The sequence below is a fragment of the Papaver somniferum genome, chromosome 2 (assembly GCF_003573695.1).
Source record: "Papaver somniferum cultivar HN1 chromosome 2, ASM357369v1, whole genome shotgun sequence".
In the NCBI taxonomy this organism is placed as follows: Eukaryota; Viridiplantae; Streptophyta; class Magnoliopsida; order Ranunculales; family Papaveraceae; genus Papaver; species Papaver somniferum.
Genome location: NC_039359.1, coordinates 211,018,064 through 211,040,868, shown reverse-complemented (window position 1 = coordinate 211,040,868; position 22,805 = coordinate 211,018,064). Strand labels below are relative to the sequence as shown.

Below are 22,805 nucleotides of genomic sequence, written 5' to 3'. Positions count from 1 at the left end.
TACATTACTAGTAGTACTGCTATTATATTTTGTTTTACTATTGCATCCTTTGCTCTGCTTGTTATATGTTTTGTAGTGTGATGATATTTTAGAAAAGCCTATTGCTTATAAACATCTCTGAATAACTGGAATCATACACTTATATATATATATATATATATATATATATACAATATGAGAATATCATATGCTGAGTTGTGAAATTTGGGGGAATGATAATTTTTCTTAAACTGAATTCGAAGCTTTGATCGATATTATTAACATCAGCGGGAGAGGTTTCTTATTAATTGGTAATTAGGATATCTATATATTGATGTACATTTATATATATATATATATATATATACAACAAAGAGTAATTTTTTTGGTGGTTAAGATATCCAATGCAAGCGTGTACACTGGAACTCCACCCGGCCATTTTCATTTATGGTAATTGATATAACCATCCATTCACAGTTGTTGCAAATAATACCAACAAACTTGAAAACCTAAATTCCCAAGCGGGAACTCGTAGAAATTCCTAGTTTGATAAAATTAACTTGTCGACTGCGTTCCAAATTAAGAATGCAGTTCACTAATTTTTGGAACCACTAATGTTATGTTATGTGCTCGTACCAATGTAAAATTGGCATGTAAATTTTCAATCTACATTTTATGAATATAATGAAGGGTCCAGACTAATTCACATATTGGTTTTACATAAGACAATGAGTTAGATTTTTAATGAGCATTTATTTGGGAGCTATTCCTTTCATTTAATGTCAAACCGTTACTTTTATTTTAAATTAAACGCTCATTAACTTAACTCTTAATTCAATCTTCATTTAATGTCAAACAGTTACTTTTTTTCCTCAATATGCATAAATAATTTAAGATGACCTTCTAAGGTAATAACAAATACTCACTTTGTAAACCATCGAAAGGTTATAAATATGAAGAGATGTAATTTCAAGGTTTATATGATACAAATAATTAAAAAAATAACAAATATAATGAAGAAACTTCAATCCACTTGATACAAACATGTACATGACTCTAATCCAACTAACAATATGAAAAGTTAAGAAAGAACCATTAATTGAGGGATAAAAAAAGGAATTGGGGAATATAAGAAAATGAAAAAAACTGGTTCCATATATCAATACGGGGTCACCCCTTATCTAAGTATTTACGTATTACCTAATCTACCCCTCACTAATCAGGATTAGTGATTAATAATAATTAGTAAAATCTTAAGATTTTTGATAAATGATTAATGTGTGTTTTATTTTAATTTGGGTGAGTGAGGTGAGCGTAGAAGGAGGGAAAAATATTTTTGAGTGGAATTTTTTTTGTGAAAATGGAAGAAGATTGTGAGGAGAGAATTGCAGCTGCTGAATCTTTAGCTCTACTACAACAAGGAGCTAAAGAAAACAACTCTCAATTGCAACTCTTTGTTAAGCCAACACCCTTGAATGATGACTTTGACGAGTATGGAGAGTTTTTCGAAGAAGCTACACAAGAAAGTAAACTTGCACAACATGCAAGCATCCCCAATACACAGGCAAAGCTGATAGGAAGTTGAAAAATCGATTTTTTTCTTTAAACCCGCCATTTTTTCAACTGTAAAACCTCGGTGCCGGCATGGTCGTAGTATGAATACCATGCCGGCAGACGCGTTACCGGCATGGTATTCATACTGCGACCATGCCGATAAAGCGCTATCCCCCAATTTGAATATTGATCTGGCATAGTATTCTACCAAAAACCGGCATGGAAAATTAATAACCATCAATGCCGGAACCAGTTACCGGCGTGGTACCATCAATTTTGAGAATGCCGGCAGTGGAACCGGCGTTGTTGAGTTTCAAATTTACAATGCCGGCACCTACAAAAAAGCATACAGGAATAAATGTTTTCCAGAGCTAAATACTGGCATTACATATCAATTAATTGGAATGCCGGTAGCGTGTACCGGCTTGGGACAATAAATTACGACAGTGCCGGCACCTTGTTTTCAGGCGTTGCTGTCTAATGAATAATGTATTCCGGAATATGTTTCAAATTTGGTCTTCAGTTTTGGCTAAGTTCGACAATGCCGGAACATTGGTCGAGCATGCTGGTACTTGTTTCCGGCATAGTGTTTTAATTTCGTTTGGAACTAATTTTCGTTCGATCTTTAGGTGGTGACATATATTGATCCAACAAATGCAAAGCCGCTTTATCGGGATACGTCAGAATACTATAAAATACCTCTGGTATGTGACCAAAGAAATACTTTACTAATGGATTGCTAGTAATGAACCTTCTAATGAATGTGAAATTGATCTTATGTAGGGAATAATAGATCGAAATGAAGCAATCGCTTGGGCTAAAGAGACGGCTCTTAAGAACATGTGTGTGTTGGCGAGGAATACCGAACGTTCAAAGAGGCGTTTTGAGATGGCTTGCAAGAGAAGTGGGAAATACAAGGAGAAGAATAGCCACAAGAGAAAGGATTATGTATATCCAAAGAAGACTAATAGGGTATACAAGACTCGTACGAGGAAGAATGATTTCCCGTTTAAGCTTGTTTTCCGTTTAAATGACATGAACAATTGGGATTGTGAGGTTTTGTGTGGCTGTCATAACCACCGGGATCCGAAAGATTTTGTTGGTAACTCCCTAGTTGCGAAGCTCAAATCTCATGAGTTCGAGGATGTAAAGAGATTGACCAAAGCACTTATCAAACCGAGACAAATTCGCAGAGGCTTCAAGGAAAAGGATGAGTTCAGCGTGTCTTCTCTACGTACAATTTATAGCGCACAAGCAACTATTAGAAGGGTGGAATGGGAATGGAGGTCCGTTATGCAAGAATTTGAGAAGATGGCTTGGGATTACAACTACACGCGTATCATTAAAAGAGGGCCGGACGAGAAGCCCCTTCAAATATTCATTTCGCATCCTTTGCTTTCACAATTGGCAAATGCATGTTGTGGTGTTCTTATGATGGATTGTTCCTACAAGACAAACAAATACAATATAGTGTTTTTCAACATCGTGGGGCAAACCTCGGACAAGGTAACATTCACATTGGCTTGGTGTTTAATGGAAAAGGAGAGGGACTATAATTATCATTGGGCTTTACGACAATTGAAATTATTCTTTCGGGAAAATCAACTTCCGAGGGTGATCGTAACGGATCAAGATGATGCATTAATGAAAGCAATATCCGACGTCTTCCCGGACGCACAAAATTTCCTATGTACATATCATATACGTCAAAATATCATAAAAACTTGCCATGCCTTGTTTGAACCCACTAAGGAGGATATTAAGAAGAGAATGATTGTTCTACTAGAGGAAGATGTTCGAAATAAAAAACTATCCCCCAAAGAAGAAGAAGATGAGAGAGGCAAGATAAAGGAGCGAGTGGACAAAGAACATTCGGAAAATCATAAAAATTGGTTGGAATTTCTAAGAGATTGGGAGAAAGTTTATTGGTCTCTTACCGAGGTTATGTACGAAAAGAGATTGGAGAAGTTTATTGCCGATTGAAACGAAGTTTATCCGATTGTCGTCTGGTATTGTCGGACTCAATGGTTGGATAAGTTCAAGGAAAAATTTGTGCGTGCGTGGACAAACCGATATAGACACTTCAAGACTGAAGCAACTAGTGCAACGGAGTCCGCTCATGGGAGATTTAAATATCTCATCCAGTTCGGTCAAGGCAATGTGGTTACGGTCACCGAGGCAATGGAGCAATACTTTAAGGCTGATATCAATAGGATCAAGGTGGCTTTTGAGAAAAGCTCAATAGAAAGGATGACTCAATTTCTTCGTTATCGTAAGTTTCTCCAAGGAATAGAATTCAACGTCTCTCATTGGGAAATAAAACATATGATGAGACAAATGGAATATGAGAAAAATTCTGAAAACCGGGTGATGTGTGTATTTTTTCTGACATGTACTCATTGGGGCTTCCGTGTCGTCATATGCTTGTGAAGTATGAAGAAATGATACCTATTAAGCATATTGATCCGTTTTGGAAGCAACTATCTTTCGACCCTCCCCCTTCGGGAGATCCCGGGAAATCTCCATGGGATACGAACGAAGCAAAGGAATTCTACGAAGCTTACACACGTGGCACCTCGGTAAGCCGGCAAGTCTTGTTGAGCCAACTAAGGCTAATTACTCGTCCATGGATCACACAAAGCGAAGAGCCAGGAAAGGGAGATCCAATAGGTAGACCCCAAACTAAAACGTCAAGGAGAAAACAAAGGGTAGAATTGAAAGGAATGACTCAACGTGAAGAATAACGCGCATCAAGTAAGAAACTAGATCTAACCGCAAGTGAGATTTCGGAACAAATGTTCGTGGAAGCGCAGGTTCCAAACAAAAGAGGTAGGACGAGGAAGGAACCACTATCAAGTCAACAACAAACGAAGGATTCCGTATCCACACCAAAAGCCAACTCATCGGAGGTTCCAATGAAGAGGGGTAGGCCGCCAAAGGTATCAACATCAGGTTACAAAGAACAACAAGGTGAGCATTCCGAAGCCATACCCATAGTCGACCTAGCGGAGGTTCCAAGGAAAAGGGGTAGGCCACCAAAGGTATCATCATCAAGTGACATAGAACAACAAGGTGACGAGGCAAAGTTGGTGACAAACCCAAGTGATATCAAATTTGATGTAGTTTTAGTTCCAAGGCGAAGGGGTAGGACAAGGAAGTACGGACTCCCATCACATATCGAAGACAGTGCAAGTGTAGAGATTGCAGAGGATGGTTTGGATATAATCAAGTTAGAAAAGGGTAATATGAAGATGTATAAGGATCCCAGAACAGGTAGGACAATTAGAAGTTATCATACCAAGATACAGTCTTACATAGACCAACTTCCTGAGGTTATTTGCGAGTATATTATATATACAGATGACGTCGATGGAGATGGAAATTGTGGCTATCATGTTGTGACAGAACAATTAGGAATCTTTGACATGGCGGTTAGTAGAAGTATGACACCATGTCGATATGCTAGAATGAGGATGGCCAAAAAACTTGTGAACAAGAGGAGCTTTTATGAGCAATTGGTTGGTGTAGGCGAGGGGTTTGATGTTATGCATTCTCAAATATTAGGGCCCGAGCAAGAGATGAACTTCTTCCTTCTCAATATTGGATGAGAATGCCGCTTTGTGGGCATCTAGTGGCGGATACATTTAGATGTGTTGTTCATTATTTTACCCCCACCGTAGAAATAACATTTACCCCAAAGTGGCAAAAACGCGAAGGATCCCTTAAGAAGAGAAGTGTTGTTTTGGCGTTCGTGAACGGTAATCATTTCGTAATTCCAAAACTCAAGGACAATTGTCCTTTGCTACCTGTTTGTGGGATGGTAAAAAACAAGGATCTATATCCCAATATCCGGAAGGGATGGATGGCATTGTATGAGGATAATCACAAATTTTGGGATGTGTTGGCCTTATCAAAGAAACCTCTTCAAGAGGAGGAGATTAAAGTTAATACGTGTGGAAGCGATGATGAGTAATTTCGGTATATGTGGTTCACTAATACGCAACCTTTTGTGTTTTTGGGAAGTTTGAATTGTAAACATTAAATCATATTCTGATGCCTATGCCGGCATAGTTGTGTTTTATAATTATTACGCCGGAACTTTTGTGCCGGCGTAGATTGTTGTTTTGGAACCATGCCGGAAACATAGAAAAAACATCCAAAGAAATCAGTAAATTCTCCGGCATAGAAGTTAACATCATAACGGTGCCGGTTTTCTGTGAAAAACATATTTGCCAAGGAGATTGCAGACCACCGGCATAGTATACAAACACATTTAAATGCCAAAACTCTTTCATTTAGGAAACCGGCATTGATTTTACTCTTTTCGAGCATACCGGTACTGCAGATAACTTAGAAATTTATGTGATCTTGCCACATTCAAACTCTGTAAAAGAGGTAATTTGACACAAGTTTATGAACATAATAAATATAATAACAATACTAGATTTTATACCAGAACAAACTCCAAAGTTATGTTGTTCCAAACCGAAAACAAATCAAACATAAACCAAGTCAAGCAAAGAGTTTAGCAAACACACAAACAAACACATTGTTCAAGACTCGCAAACAAACATAAACCAACACTAGATTTTTCAAACCAAACTAATACTACAGAAGAAACAGACGATCACTCGGTTCTTGGCTTCTTGTGTGCCCTCTTCTTCCTTTCGCCCCACAAGTCTTTTGCCGTCGGATCTTCAATTTTGTCGATCTTTTGCTCGACGTTCTCCATTTCTTTCTTGGTCAGCACCTCTCCTTCCTTGTTCTTTTTCTTAAAGAACTTTGACAAATTTTCGATCCACTTACGATGTTAAGGAATTATTAAACATGTACTTAGTATGTACAATTGTATAACTTCATAGATATATATTAAAAGATTACTAATGAACAAGACGTACGTACCAACAACGTAACGAGCTGTAGAAGTGCGGCTACAGTTGTCGGAGTTGTGGAGGGACGTGCTGGTGGTGGAGGAACTTCTACCATATTCGGGCGTACAACATAAGGATGCGACTACTTCCGCTGGCCTCTTAAGAAGGTTGGTTCACTCTCATAACCGTTTTCAGCCAATTCCCAATCATCCCTATCCAACAAAAGTCCTTGTTCTTTCCTCTCACTCCAATGCGCAAGAATAGCTTTTAGGTCGTAAACTACGAGAGTATTGTTCTCATTTGATTGGCATTTAGGAAAGTCATGAGAGAATTTCTGATAAGATGTATCCGTGAGATCTTTCTGCTTGTACCCAAGTTGGCGCATTACACGTCGAGGGTTGTGCATAACAAATCCTTTTGGATGAAATAATGGTCCGTTGTAAAACGAAACATTGTCACGCCTTTCGAAGTGAACTCCTATGGCATTCCTATATGGGTCAAACACAACATCTTGGACATCCATCGAATCCAAATCCAATCTCATTGATAATTTTTGTTTCTTGTTATTGGGCCTTGGGGTATTGTTGAAGAAGTATTTCTGACCTAGAGGCCTATTCTGTGGATAATCAGGGACAACCTCTAATCCTTTATACCGTATGAACAATTTTGTGAAGTGTTCATAAGCCCATACCTACGCCAATGAAAGATCGTTCCAATGAAATGTATAAGAAAATAAATAATTGGAAACTAACAAATTTAATGACAACAATCAAAAAATAAGTAGTTCACTATACCTGAATTACCGTGAAATTCCCATTAAATTGACGGGCGTAAGCCTTAGAAGCTCGACGCATTTCTGCCAAAAAATGTGCCAAGAAAGCAGTGCCCCATGAATACTCATGAACCTTTTCCAACGGATCCAAGTATTGTAGGTTTTTCATATGCACCCTGTTACCATTAGCGTCAGGGAATATAGCGGAGCCCAAGATGAGCAACATATTAGCAGCGACAGTTTGCTGAACTTGTTTGGGATTCAATTCCTTGTTCTTCGTGTTCCCAAACAATTCAACGAGTTTGACGAATGTGATGGTCTTTGTTTGGGAACGCTTTGTCTTGTACATATTTCCCAAAGTGGTTTCCTTGTCCCATCCAAACAACTTAGAAGTGAGCTCATAGATCTTGTCCCATCCAAGGTCCTTAGAGTCATCTCCTACCTTAACGGCTTTCCCAAGAACCTCTATACCTATTATCATTTGGACATCTTCAGGGATAATGGTCATCTCGCCAAAAGGAAAATGCATGGTATCAGTTTCACCAAAAAAACGCTCCAAAAAGCAGTTCGCCGTGACGGTATCAGTGGCCACATAATTTTTAATCGCGGGATACAACGCAGATGTTTTGACTATTACTTTAACAGCGGCACACTCATGCTTCAAAGGCCATAAGTCCGTTTGTTGATGGCGGCTAATACGGAAGGCTTTTTTGTGGTCCTATAAAAACACACCAAACTTAATTCAATTCACTTGATCACAGATAAATAATACAATAACAAGATAAATAATATAATAAGAAGATGCCAACGTCTTACATAAGATTGATAGATCTAACGAGCCCAAGAGTCTTTATTAGCAAATAAGAGTTGCGGGTTTATCGGTTCACCCCAATGTTTTCCGTCATCGCGATTTGGAATCATGTCATATTTATCAGGAAGGTGGGATGGGGTGCCTTTTCATTATCCTCAGGGGATTCAACTCCGACACCAGTATGTCCCAAGCCACCTTCTTGTGAGGATGAGCCACCTGCTCGTTCCGGTACAGGTAATTGTTCCCACTCATCATCATCATCACTGCTGGTTGAGTCGCTTATAGGTTGATCCCGAATTGTCACCTTAGCAGTACCCGGATCAGGACGTCTACGTCGAGAATACCTACGTTTTGGTTATACAACAACTTTTCCTTTTCCTTTGTTCTTTTTTTCTGCTGTTGACCTATGTTCCAATATGTAAACTGAGTTAAATAATCACAGCCGGCATATATGTTGAACATAACATCAATGCCGGTTCTTGATAGCGGCATGGTATATATTTACAAATCCATGTCGGTTGTCTTGAATTTTACACACGAAATTAACAATTTTTTGTAAGGAAAACCGGCATAGAACTTTCACATATAGACACTGCCGACACTGTTTCCGGCATTGTAAGATATGTATTGTGTATGCTGGAACATTTTAATTCCAGTATAGAGTTTTTAACAAAAGAGGCTAACGAAAACGACATACTATTGATCAAATATACAACGTCGAAAACGGAAACCGACATGGTATTCAATTAATTTTTCATGCCGGCAGGGTCATGCAATAGACCTAAACATGTTCAACACAAACCAAACAACTGGATTCTGCTTAAATGTTCTTAATCCAGGTAACATAAACTAAAAGCAAACCAAACAACTAAAGAGTTAACCATGAGGTACAAACGAAAACAAGTTCGTAATTGTTCAAGACGTAACAACCACCATCCAGAAAAATAAACACAACTAAATAGTTAATCAATTGGTCTTTTGCTTCTTTTGTGTCGGTTTCTTCCTAATTTCACCGAACAAATCCCTTGCACTAGGGTCGGTTTCCTCTAACCTCCTTGTAAGGGTCGAAGACAACATCTTGGGTACTCATCGCGTTCAAAGCCAACCTCATATCGATCAGTCGACCTATATTATCGGGCTTCGGAATGTTGTTGAAATCGTATTTCCTAGCTATAGGCGTATCGGGTTCGGGAAGGTCTTTGATCTTCAAGGAGGTCCAGTCCTTGAACAAGGTGGGGAAGTGTACATAAGCCCACACCTATTCCAAGATGAAGCAATAAGTTTTGTTTCTAAGTTCACAATAAGGGTACATGTGAACAATATACATAATAACATAAGTTTAAAAACAAAATTATCTGCAGTAAAGTGAAATTCCCGACAAATTGGTTGGTTTTAGCCTTAGAGGCCCTTCTCATCTCCATCATCTAATGTTCCATTACCGCGTGCCCCAAGAATAACCATAGACATCTTCCAATGGATCCAAGTACTGAAGGTAGTTCGCACTAACCCTTTTGCCATTAGTGTCAGGGAATACCCTAGTGCCCAAGATGTATAACAGGTATGCAGCGGCAGTATAACGAATTTCTTCAGGGTCCCATCATCCTCCAAACTTCTTTGCTTTGTGTTTTCAAACTTCTTCTTAAGAAGCGTCAACTTGATTGTCTTTGTCCTACCAGACTTGGATTCATAAAAGCTCTCCACAGAAGTTTTGTAGTCCCAACCCAACAGCTTCTTAGTCAGAGCATGCAACTTTGACCATTCTTAAGAAGCGTCAACTTGATTGTCTTTGTCCTACCAGACTAGAATGTTCTGAGCATCATCAGAGATGAAGGTCATCTCCCCAAAAGGGAAGTGCATGGTATCGGTTTCACCATGATACCTTTCGACGAAGCAATTGACAGTCACGGAATCAAGCTTCACATAATTTTCAACCAAAGCATATAGACCAGATTCCATTATTATTTGTTGGACCTCTTCACATTCATCGGACAATTTCCAACAATCCGCGGCTTGGTTTCGGCAAACACGCACATCCTTCGTATGATCCTACAATTAGGAGACAATACAATTAAGATATTTTACATAAATACACAACAATACATATGCACAAGATAAAAAATACTTACATAGGTTTGATAGATAGTACGAGCCCACGAGTGCTTGTATCCAAATAGTGTTTTCGGTTCCGGAGCTTCACCCCAAATTCTACCACGTTCAAGGTCAATTATCATGTCATTAATATGAGGAATGTGGGAACCTTTAACTTTCACTTTGCCATTGCCCTTGTTGCCATTTCCTTGTGTTGGTTGTTGACTTGGCCCACCAACTTTTCTTTGGATTGCTAATTGACTTGGAGGAACCACATTATCTTCATCCTCACTTTCCTCTTCATCTTGCTCATCTAGATCATCTTGATCACGGATTACAGCTGGACTACGGTCACCACCACCCTCCCAAATTATCCCTCTTGTCTCAGCCCCCAAACGCTTTTTACGACCTTCATCTTTCCCTCGAGGAGAGAGAGATTGAGGAGTATCAAGACCGTCCTTCCTTCTTCTCTTAGTGACAACATCTTTAGTTTTTCTTTTATTAGCCTCCTTGGCTTTTGACCTATATCATAAAATCACACGAAATGAATGTGAGACAATTCACTTTCAGTTTTTCCACCGGCATTGACTTACTGAAACAAAGCATGTCGGTTGTCTGTTCCGGCATTAAACAATGACTGTCGACAATGCCGGTAATCATATGTAATTCTCCTGTATGTTTTTAGTCCACTACCGGCATTCTCGAAATAAATCAATTCCATGCCGTAACCTGGTGCCGGCATTCAAATCAACCTAAAAATGTATGCCGGTACTAGTGATAAATTCATAAACTCTCATGTATGGTTTAAGTCCACTACCGGCATGCTCGAATTTTCACAAAACAATGCCGGTACTATAAACGGCATACAATGGAACTAAATGTCTATGCCGGTACTGGTGACAAATTCATAAAATCTCCTGTATGTTTTTAGACCACTACCGGCATACACGAATAGTTATAAATGACTGCCGGTACCAAGAACCGGCAGGGAATTCGACCCAAATTCTATGCTGGTATCTAAAATTCAGTTTCTGGTGAATCTGCCGAGTGAAACCGGCATTGCATTCATCCTAGATTGAATGCCGAAAGGTAAAACCGGCACCGTATTCATACATATTTCAGTGCCGGTAATCACTGAAACTCAACTGTTTCAGTTAGGGTTTGCGATTCTAACCTAAACCCATTGCTATAAATCGATTAAAACACTCATAAAGTAGTTTAAAATCACTTACCTTCTCACAGAAGCCATGGTTGCGAGAGGTTGATTGTCCGAATCCGCTGCTTGTTCTTCTTCTTTCTCTTGAGCAATCTTAGCAATTCTTTGTTCCTGTTTTTGTTGAGCAATAGATTTTGAGTTCGATTGGGCATTCGTTTTTGAGGCATTGTTTATGATTCGGGTAGGTTAATCGACGAAGAAATTTTTGAATCGACGATTAATAGACGAAGAACGGATGAAGAACGAAGAAATTTTGTTTTCAAAACCTAACCCTAGGTCAGTGCCGGAACTGATGTGAAATGGGGGATATTTGATTTGGTTTTTGATTTTAAGTTTTAGTAGAAAGGGTATAATGGTCTTTTCATAATGTTTTTTAATTAATCAAAGGGTATTTTAGTATTTTCATACCCAAAAATCACCCCTTAGCACACGCCATGGGTTGGGGGAAGTAATCAATATCCCCCAATTCCTTTTTTTATCCCCCAATTATTTGTTCTTAAGAAATGTTATTTACCGACCAAAGTTAAGGGCATAACAATGAAACTTTCGTTTTATTCATCATTTATTTTCACTCCATGTAAATCCTATGATTTTAGCCTGAAGAAATCAAAGTCTAATTGGACAATTTCCTATCCAGAGAAAAAGAAAAAATTTGTGTAAAAAAATTAGAAATTAAATGGTATGGTATTAAAAAAAAACTAACATAAGAATGAATATGAATAGATAGCAATCATATTTGATCAATATCTTTCGACTGCAAAGGAAAAAACAAAATTGAGATAACAATATTAATGAAAATAATCAAAGAGAAATTAAATTGATCAAATGGTATGGTATTAAAAAAAGCCAACATAAGAATGAAAATGAATAGATAGCAATCATATTTGATCAATATCTTTTGACTGCAAATGAAAAAAAAAAATTGGGATAACAAAATACAATATTAATGAAAAGAATCAAAGAGAAATTAAACTGATCAAATACAATATTTGATACGTATCTTTTGACCGCATAAATGACATAAAAATTAGGCGTGAGGCACCATGAATCCATTGATGTTAAACAGAAAATTAAAGAGAAAAACTAACAACAATTATCTCAATCAACCAAAACAATAGTGAATTATACCTTGGGAAGAGAGTTGTGTAAAGAATAGTGAATTCTGGATGAATAAAAGTAAAGTTTTGACATTAAATGGGAGGAATAAATCCCAAATAAGTGCACATTAAAAATCTAATTCATTTTCTTAGGTAAAATCAATATGTGAATTAATTTTTAGCTCAATCTAAACCATTCTTTATATGCCAGAAATGTAACTGAATAGCTTAGATAAGTACCTTAATCTGGACCGTCATTTATGTATCCAAACTGTAGATCTCCGTCCAAATAAAAAAACACCGTTATCCTTTATAATATGGATATATATCATTCCTTGTATTCTAAATACAGAGCGATCCTTTTCTACCCTGTCACATTTGCTAACTCTACTAAATATAATTTGCTCCTGCTGAGTCTTAGTCCTGAGCTGGGTTGCACCAGTGCCTCCACGAGCGTCTGATACAGAAATGTCTTCATGTGTCCAATATAAATATTCTAAAAAACCATAATACGGGTATACGTAGGTACCACTGATCTTTTTAAGATATGTAGAAATATGGCAATGCCAAATTGGAATGTTAAATGATTTTGACTCCTAGTACTGACTACTTAGTAATGGCTTATGGTGGATCTTGTTTTTTCATCTCCCTATCTCAGAGATACTTGTCTTTGTAACTGACTGCTCTAACTTGACCACTTCACTATAACCACGAAGGTGTATTTTTGGTAAACATATATACACATGCTTGTTGAAAAGGAGAGGGTACCAATTACACCACCAGGCATCAATTTTTTCGTTCGACAACCTGTATGAAAAAACCTAATACGATTACAAGTAGACCAACTTAATGATCCTTGACATTATGTATATAAAGTTTATATCTCTATCTCTTCTCAATCAGTATGTATATAGACAAGAAGTCTGTGAACCTGATTGTTAATAAAAATACTTGGACGATCTCAAAAATCAATATCCAAGTCATATCCAAATAATTCAATCGGAATTCTGCCAAGTAATAAAACTTTTTATCTTCAAGATATGAATTCTATAAGAAACGAGTCTCCTAATCGGTTAAATACATACAACTTGCATGCGTAAATCCAATTTTAAAGATAAACAATATAGTGCGGAAAATGAAAAACACATGACACCATATCGTTTTGTTAACGGGGAAACCACAATTGTAGAAAAATCCCGGGACTTGTCCATATTAGAACACCAAACTGTATTAAGATGCTACAGACACTAACCTATTATCATATGGCTGTAATGAATGTCAGATTAATCCGAAGGAAATTATGCAGAAAAAAAGTTTCAAGTTATAAATTTCTTTTTATCACAAGCCTGACTTATACCAATTTCAAGTTTTTATATATCATAGGTGTCTCTTGTAACAATTGTTGTATGTTTGGGGTGGAAGAAGATCACCAACTATTTCAACTTCTTTTGATTATCACAAAACTCATCCGTTTGGACATATGTTTTCTTTCCTTATTCCTACATTTTTATGTTTCCTCGCCTATATTGTTGTGCATATATTGTGTTTACTTTTGAACCTTTTACGATTGATATTAGTGCCATAATTAAACTTATGTGTTTAATAATAATTCCACATGTTAGCCACTACGAAGACCTAGACACTGTAGCGTTAATTCTAGAGGGAGCACTTCTATCCAAAATATATTGACACTTATTAAGAACACAATAACCCCTGAGATGTTTCTTAAATGCTTTCTTATTTGCAAATCTAGTTTTTACCTTCATTTTGCTAGGATCTACTGGAGTAAAAACTTCTTCTTCAGGGAAAAGATCTACATCATGCTCACCCTTCATGTACTGACCAAAATCATCATCAAAGTCATCCATGTAAGCAGGTCTTTCATCCACATCCTTACCTGCACATTCAAGATCAACATCAGTACCCTATAATAAGTTACAAATTATAATAAATGAAATCAGTTATAAATGAAATATACCTTTTTCTTTGCCTTCTTTTCCTTCTTCTTCTTCTTCTTCTTCTTTCTCTTCTTGTTCTTCTTCATCTGACCCATACTCAATGTCTTCATCACTGTCATATACTGGAGGAGCTTCTGGATTCTCAATTGGGTGACATTCATCTTCTTTGGTGTTTTCCAGCTGAATATTGTCCACATCTTCAACAAACTTAACTTCATTTGTAGCTTTTGACTGACTGCAACCACTGCTACTAGCCTGAGAATGTTTGTACATGGGCACATCCATGAAACTCAGCTTTCTTGATGCACCTTCAACTGATTTATCCACACTATTTAGCCTTGGGGATCTTCTAGGGGTGGTTCCCTTACTAACTGTCTTCTTCTTTGGTGTAGTCTTTGGAGTCCCAAACACTGTGTCTTTCATCCCCATCCATAAACATATACATCCATCCTCATTTACAAAAGAATCCTCCCAAAAATTATCAAAATCATCATTGTTTAACAATGGCAGTGGCAGACATTCTTCCTTAAACCAATATAAATTAAACTTCTCTTTAACATCCATAGACAAACCCTTATACACCATATACTTAAGTGTCATCAAGTCTGTTTCATCTCTATGGCAATCAGGAAATACCAAAGTCTCATTCTTTGGCTCCGCATATACACTGATATTCCTAAATTTGAACTGACTGCAACACAAATGAAACAAAATCAGATATAAACCTATGAAAACCCAATGAAAACCTAATTAAGCAATATTACTTAAAATCAGACACCCAATCACGAAAATTAAACCCCAATTAAACAATAAAAATTTGGTTTCAAATAAACCCTAATTACAAAGGAAAAAAACAGAAACCCTAAAAATCAATCGATCAATTAAATTAATTAACTATCAATACAATGATTTTCATCATATATTAAGTCACGGGTTTCGTTAATCTTACCTTGATTCAGACTGTTTCAATCCCGGTTTGTACCTCATCTTCACTGTATCACCACTATCTCAGAATCCCTAAATATGTAGAACTTTTCTTCCAAATACACTCTGGTCTTTCTGTTAACATCTATGTCTTCAGCAAAAACAACTTCAATAACATCAGTTTTCTTTTTCTTTTCAAACAGCTTCAATACCTAACCCTAGTTTCAGAACGAGGGAGAAGAGAACGAGGGAGAAGAGAACGAGGGAGAAAGAGAACGAGGGAGAAAGAGAAAGTGTGGTGAGAGATTACACCACACGGGTCTTTAAATGGGCAAGGGCACAGTCATAAATTCTCTTACCGAGTTTGACTTATTCAACGCAGCTGACCGATCTGGTGGGCCCAGGTGTCAACTCTAACAGAAAGGTCAGTTTCTAAAAGAATTTAAAAGCTTGGCCGGTTTATTAATTATATGATTTGAAGCAGAACACTTTATTAATTTGCCCTTCTTTTTTTTTTTTTTGTTTTGTTTGTTTGTTGTGGGTCTTGAATCTTGATGGTGTCTATAATGGCGACAATATGTTAAGAATTCAGTTTGATCTACGTGGTAGCCATTATGAAGACATAAAAACCTTAACGGGTGTCATCGTGCGGCTTGATCTAATTATTAGCCATTAAAACAATACAAGGATCGTTATGCAGTTGTCGAGGCTCTTTCATTAAAACATTGGTAAGTTAAGGTTTTTTTATTGTATGGTTCATATATCATTTTCTGCTTTTGTCGGTCTTTGTATCTAAAAAAGTAAGACCAACAAAATGATAAGACCTATTTCATTTCCTTGCAGAATTGGTATGTTCTATTGGTGATCCATGTAGATGGAGTCTCGGGTTAACTATATCAGTGGTGACATACATGGTAGTTGTGAGCTTGTCACTAGAAAACATGAATATTCAACAGTATCATATTCAAAAGAGGTGCTGTGCATAATGTTATTCACATACTATACAATCTTGGTGCACTTTGCCATAAAACTCAAACGAAAATGAAGTTGAAGCAAACATTCTGGTGATCTGTTTATCTTATAAAATTATGCATTCCTATTAAAAATGAGCACAATCTAAAATACCAAACCATTTATCATTCTTAATTTCAGCAGTTAATTTTCAACAACTAATTCAAATGAACGGCTGCAACGGATGTCAGATTAATCCGAAGGAAATTATGCAGAAAGAAAATTTCGAGTGATAAGTGTTTTTTTATCCCAAACCTGACTTATACCAGTTTCAAGTTTTTATATTTTATAGGTGTCTCTTGTAACAATTGTTGTCTGATTATCACAAAACTCATCCGTTTGCACATATGTTTTCTTTCCTTACTCATTTTTAAGTTCCTCACATTTACTGTTGTGCATATATTGTGTTTAACTTTGAACGTTTGACGATTGATCTGATTGCCATAAGCTTATGTATTTAATAACAATTCGACGTGCTATTATGAAGACGTAGACACTGTAACGTCCTGAGGGTTTTGATAGTGTCAATACTGGCGATACTATGTTAAGAATTCAGTATGATCCGCGTGGTAGCCATTATTGAGATATAGAAGCCTTAACGGGTTTCATCACGCCACTTGATCCAATTATTAGAAAAATATTAAAGAATAATAAAGAGTTTGATTTGTTAATCACATTGTAATATTATTTTCAGTTCCATCTGAATTTGCAGATATCCCTTCTGGCAAGATTGGATCTAAGAGAATTTAGCCACCTCTACCAAGGGTTGATTTTCATTGGAACTGTGTCCTTAAATAAGTGGTCTATGTTTGGATCGTCAGGTTTTTTAAATACAATATAAGGACACAGTTTGAAGAACACGTTCGAGCATAATGAAACACCAACTCTCTTTTTTAAGCCCGCACGAAATCGGTTAATTTTTTTATTGTTACATGAATGAATTGTCCAAGTGAACTCAAAGGAGGATACACAGATATCTAAACGAAGCAGGCAATTGATACACAGATATCTAAACGCAACAAAGATTTTTACTCGGTAGAGAAAATTAAGCATAGCTATTGCAAGTCTCGTACTTTTCTGATTCATTCTACATCAAACGGATAGCAGTTTAGCTATTGCAGCTGAAATTGTTTCAAATTGAAATTCACAAAAAGTGCAGATAAGGTGTTTGAAGAAATGTCTGAAATGAAACACATTCAGTAATTTGGTCATTATAGAGACAGAGACAGTGCAATTAGTTAAGAAGAAACTGGCGCAAGACCGAGTACAAGTAAGTGTTAAAACAATGAATTTGTAGCCTATGTAAGTACATATTGTTGCATCTACATCATTGTTGCATTTATTTATCAAGAACAAAATAATTCTATGAATACAGGTTTCAGTATTCACATCATGCTACTGACAATGTTTTATTTGGCTTTGGCAATTAAATATAGTCAGGTTTCATCCCATCTCATCCATTGACTTTGGCATTGGCATTAAAGCTAACTCACTTCTTCTTCCTCGAATAATTGTCTTCTGGATCTTCCTGTTTTGAGCAATGAAGCCAATATTGATTGTGATGTTAATCATCACAATAACTGGTATCCATGGCTACAGCACATTCTCAATAAAAGAAGCTAGTATCCGAGACATCCAACTAGCGTTTGCAGAAAACAAGCTAACCTCAAGACGGCTAGTGGAGTTCTACATCCAGGAGATTGAAAACCTCAATCATCTTCTTCACGCAGTTATTGAGGTGAACCCAGATGTACTGCATCTGGCTGACAAAGCCGACAGAGAGCGGAGGAGGTATAACAGGAGGGACTGCTCAACTAGCAACAGTAGTAGAAGAGGTTATAAATTGGGGGAGCTTCATGGGATTCCTGTCCTTGTTAAGGACACCATATCCACAAAAGACAAACTAAACACAACTGCTGGCTCTTTTGCACTACTAGGATCTGTGGTTCCTCGTGATGCTGGGACTGTGAGAAAGTTGCGAAAATCAGGGGCATTGATATTGGGTAAGGCTAGCCTCAGTGAATGGGCACACGTCCGCTCTTTTGGTATTCCTAACGGTTGGTCTGCAAGAGGTGGACAAGGTAAGGTATGTAGTCAGAAGAGTAAGTTTTTGGTCATTGTAGCTCAAAAGGAAAAGAAAAAGAATTACCTGTTTTGTTTCTTGCAGAATCCGTATGTCCTATCGGCTGATCCATGTGGATCAAGTAGCGGATCGGCTATAGCAGTAGCAGCGAACATGGCATCAGTGAGTTTGGGTACAGAAACGGATGGGTCTATTTTATGCCCAGCCAGTTACAACTCAGTTGTTGGAATCAAACCTACAGTTGGACTCACCAGTCGTGCTGGGGTAGTCCCAGTTTCTCCAAGGCAGGACACCATCGGGTAGGTGCACTTGTGAACTACATTTTAATCTTCAATGTTTTAGATAGTTGGATATATTTCAAATTTGGATTGCTCTGCATTTCAAGAGACCAAACAATGTCAGACAATGATAAACAGGAAAAGGAGTCAAATGACTGTGTGATAACATGAATCCTGTCCTGTTTGTGGCAGACCTATTTGCAGAACAGTTATGGATGCTGTATACGTACTGGATGCAATCGTAGGTTTTGATTCACTAGATTGTGAAGCAACTGGAGAAGCAAAAAAGTTTATACCGATTGGTGGTTACAAACAATTTCTCAAAAAGGATGGCCTCAAAGGAAAAAGATTAGGAATAGTCAGGAATCCCTTCTTCAATTTCGCTAACGGGTCAAACCTCTACCAAGTTTTCGAGGACCATATCGACACGCTGAGGTATATTCTAAGCTACCTATGAATGTTCTTTAATTCTATTCCACTTCCATTAGTTAGTTGAGAAAATTAAACTGACACTGCATTGTTGAATTTGGTGCATCAAAGGCGGGGCGGAGCAGAGATAGTGGATAACTTGGAGATTGAAAATGTCAATGTCATTCTTAATCCGATACAAAGTGGAGAATTCACAGCATTGCTAGCCGAGTTTAAGCAGTCTTTGAATTTGTACATAAAAGATCTGATAGTTTCTCCAGTCAGATCTTTAGCTGACATAATCGCCTTTAACAAGAAAAATCCTCATTTGGTAAGTGCTCTAACTGCTCGAATAACAAAAGAGACTGTTACATATTTACCTGGGTTGGTTAGATAGATTGACATACTACTATACACCATACTCTTCAGGAAAAGATGGATGTCTTTGATCAAGATTTGCTTGTAATGTCTGAGAGTACAAGCGGAATGGGAAAGGAGCAAAGAGATGCCGTGGAGAAGTTAGAGAAACTGTCAAGAGATGGGTTCATGAGAATGATGATGGAGTATAAATTGGATGCAATGGTGTCTCCAGGTTGGAGTGCTGCTTCTGTGCTTGCAATTGGAGGATACCCGGGTATTAGCGTCCCAGCAGGATATGATGATAGTGGAACGCCTGTAGGAATCTGTTTTGGTGGAGTAAGAGGTTCCGAAGCTAAACTCATTGAGATAGCTTACTCTTTTGAACAAATGACGATGGTCAGGAAGCCGCCCTCCTTTAAAACCTCTAAATTTATTAAAGGGCATGTTATTTGAGTTAAAATTCCAGTATACTTGCCTCTGGAATGTGTACGTACTGTATCTGGAAAAGGTTTCCAAGTAAACTGAGCACATGGCTTTTTTACTGTAACGGCTTCAGTGCCATTAGCCTATACAATTTGCACAGTGTGGTTCTTAATATTTTTGAATTGCTCAAAGTTTAAATCATTCGATTCAAGCTGTTCTGTAATGCCAGATTTAGATCTCTGAAATATCCGAATGCAGACAATCACCAGCACAGAACTCATGAACCTGGTCACTGAGTTGGCAATTCTCGATTCCAATTTTCTTCATCTCCTAATCACCTAGGCACTATACAGTAGTTAGATGCTATATGATTGTCACTTAATCGGCTCACCTAGGCACTATTTCCCGTCTGCACGCGGAAATGTTAGATCAAAATAAACTGAGTTCATTCTGAACACAAAGCCAATGCACGCTGCTGCTCCTTCAAAAGTTCGTGTACGCGAAAACACGCAAGCTCCTCCAAAGAAAGCTCCCGCCGGCAAAGACATGCTAGCCACCCCTCCAGAGATAATGTAGGCCTATACGCATTAGCGTATTTTGATAGCAACAAGATCTCTCTCAGGCGGCAGCTAGCATGTTTCCACTGGCAAGTTTTTTCTTTTCTTTTTTTTGGAGGAGCTAGTGTTTTGGCCTAGAGAAACTTTCTCCGCCTTAGAGACGGGACAAGAAGTTGTTAGCTAGAATACTTGACGGAACATAGAAGTTGTTAGTCGAGGTGTTTATTTCTTTTATAGGGGTACTATAGAGAGTGCGGGTGAACATGTGTGTATGCTGCACCCCAATGGTCTGTGGAGGATTTTGGTGTGCACATTATTTGGTAGGTCGGTCATGCACATTTAAACAGCTGGTATATGGAGCATTGGAGTGCACATTATCTGGAACGGCGAGCGAACCGGGAACAACCCAGTTTGATAATCGGACGGCTTCGCTGTCCGAATTGTAGTTTGTAGAAGCGACCCCAGGAGTGCACATTATCTGGTAGGTTGGTCATGCATATCTACACAGCTAAATAAGACGAAAGTAAAATGATCATGGAATTCTCTTGATCACAATTTTGCTCACCACGCCAAAGTGCTTGATACAGTTCCAAGCTAGCTAACACGTACCGTGAAATTGCAGTGATGAAAGAAGCTTTACAAAGGTAGAATCATAAATGGAATCATGACCCAGAATCAGAAATAGTTACCTTGTTTGTGTTTTCACGACTCATCCGAGTTGTCTGAATCTGACTCGTCTGGATCTGAGCCATATGGATCTGACTCTATATGTTTGCTTTTGGATCTGACTCATCTAACTCAAAAATATTTGTGTCAGTGGCTTGGTGTCATTTATTGCCTGACTCAAATGGATCTGAATCAGGAGTTAGGTCTGAGGCAGAACTGACTCAAAATAGAAAATAAATGGTCTGACATTTGACTCGAGCCGAGTTAGCGGCCGAATCAGATTCAGACGTCATTTGGATCTGAGTCATCTGAATCAGAGTGAAATCACCCGACTTATCTGGCTCTGACTCAATATGTTTGTTTTTAGTCAGATCTGACTCAAGTGATTCAAAAATATGTAAGTCAGTGATTTGGTCCCATGAGTCAGAGGTATTTTGTTATCTGACTTAAACGAGTCTGAATCAAAGGTCTAATCATATCTGACTCAAAATAAAAAACAAACAATCTGATTGTTGATTCGGTGCGAATCAGGGGTCGACTCAGACCCGAATCAGCTGCAAACAAACAAGTTTAGTAAACACAGAATAAGAGGCCGGGTTTGGACCGGTTTTCTCAACCAGGTTTGTTTGTAGAGATCAGTATATAAATGTGAAAACAACCAGGATGAGTGTTAGGGTTCAGGATTTATTGTTCAAAAATTGAGGAGATCGGTAGAGGTAAAATACCTGCCAGTACTTGTTTCAGATCAATTCTTAATCTTGCGTAACGATGCAGACTACATAGATGAAGAATCAATATATGATCTGGCTCTTAAAAAGTACTCTGTGAAACTGATCTCTGACTCGAGTCAGAAGATTATGCCTACACGGAAGATCGAAACAAGCCTGAGGCTCCCAAGTACTCTAGAACACTCATCTCTCGCATGGGCTGGGTAAAGGAGGAAGATTTTCCTCATCATAAAAAATGGTGGACACCGCTTGAACTTTAGGGTTGATTCATGGAAACTAGTGAAAGAATCCAACACGTTTTGCTTGGGTGAATGTATATGCATATCATAGTAACGTGATTCACATGCAAAGCCAGTCGTTGCTTCAGTCTCGTTCTCAACAATAGGAATATCTTTTTTCACTCAACTGCTGACTGGTGTACTGGTTGGTGCCGCACTTGCCAAGGATCATGGATTTTCTGAACTTAAGAGTTGAATGCAATTTGCGTAACGTAATTGATAAACTATGGACCTGCCGTAATGTTAAATGTAGAAGAACCAGAGGTGATGCATGTATTTGCAAGGGGTGTTTCATGTATGTTATTGGGTGTAAGGGTTGTGATGTGAGATTGGTGCCTCTTGTGCAGGGAATTAAAGCTTACTCACATGAAGGCCAATGTCTATATGATATGTTCGGATGTTCAAAGGGTTTGAATAACAAAGCTGCGCGTTATCTGGCAAAAATGGGAAAAAGGAATAGACGTGAAGGTAAAACTGTATATGATACTTGCCATGAGGGGATTCTGCCAGATGTTTTTACTCAAGAGTTGAAAGAGATTCTTTGGGAAGATGCGCATGGTAGGATGCATAACCATTGGTGGTGCCAGGGCCTGCCTGGCTCCATTCCTAATCCCAAATAGAAAGTCTAGTTCCGGAACTCTACAATGTGGGATATCCTGTGCCATATGATCTCCAAAATGAGCAGTACCATCACAGATATGGAATCATGACCCATGAGAGAATTAGAAATAGTAAGAATAATA

At 37.9% G+C, this 22,805-nt stretch overlaps 2 protein-coding genes across 2 annotated transcripts; one reads left to right on the top strand and one right to left on the bottom strand.

Annotated features, from left to right (window-relative positions):
- Positions 1-14,596: 14,596 nt before the first annotated feature.
- LOC113352737 lies at positions 14,597-15,352 on the bottom strand. Its single transcript, XM_026596519.1, has 3 exons — positions 15,296-15,352; positions 14,655-15,037; positions 14,597-14,601 (listed from the first exon to the last, which is right to left on the bottom strand). Exons 1-3 carry the CDS (start codon positions 15,331-15,333, stop codon positions 14,597-14,599), a joined length of 426 nt encoding a protein of 141 aa, XP_026452304.1. The 5' UTR covers positions 15,334-15,352.
- Positions 15,353-16,627: 1,275 nt separating this feature from the next.
- On the top strand, positions 16,628-20,044 carry LOC113350421 (probable amidase At4g34880). Its single transcript, XM_026594559.1, has 6 exons — positions 16,628-17,551; positions 17,718-18,367; positions 18,449-18,663; positions 18,835-19,077; positions 19,183-19,381; positions 19,480-20,044. The coding sequence occupies exons 2-6, from the start codon at positions 17,822-17,824 to the stop codon at positions 19,861-19,863; spliced, it is 1,587 nt and encodes a 528-aa protein (XP_026450344.1). The 5' UTR covers positions 16,628-17,551; positions 17,718-17,821; the 3' UTR covers positions 19,864-20,044.
- The last annotated feature ends 2,761 nt before the right edge of the window (positions 20,045-22,805 follow it).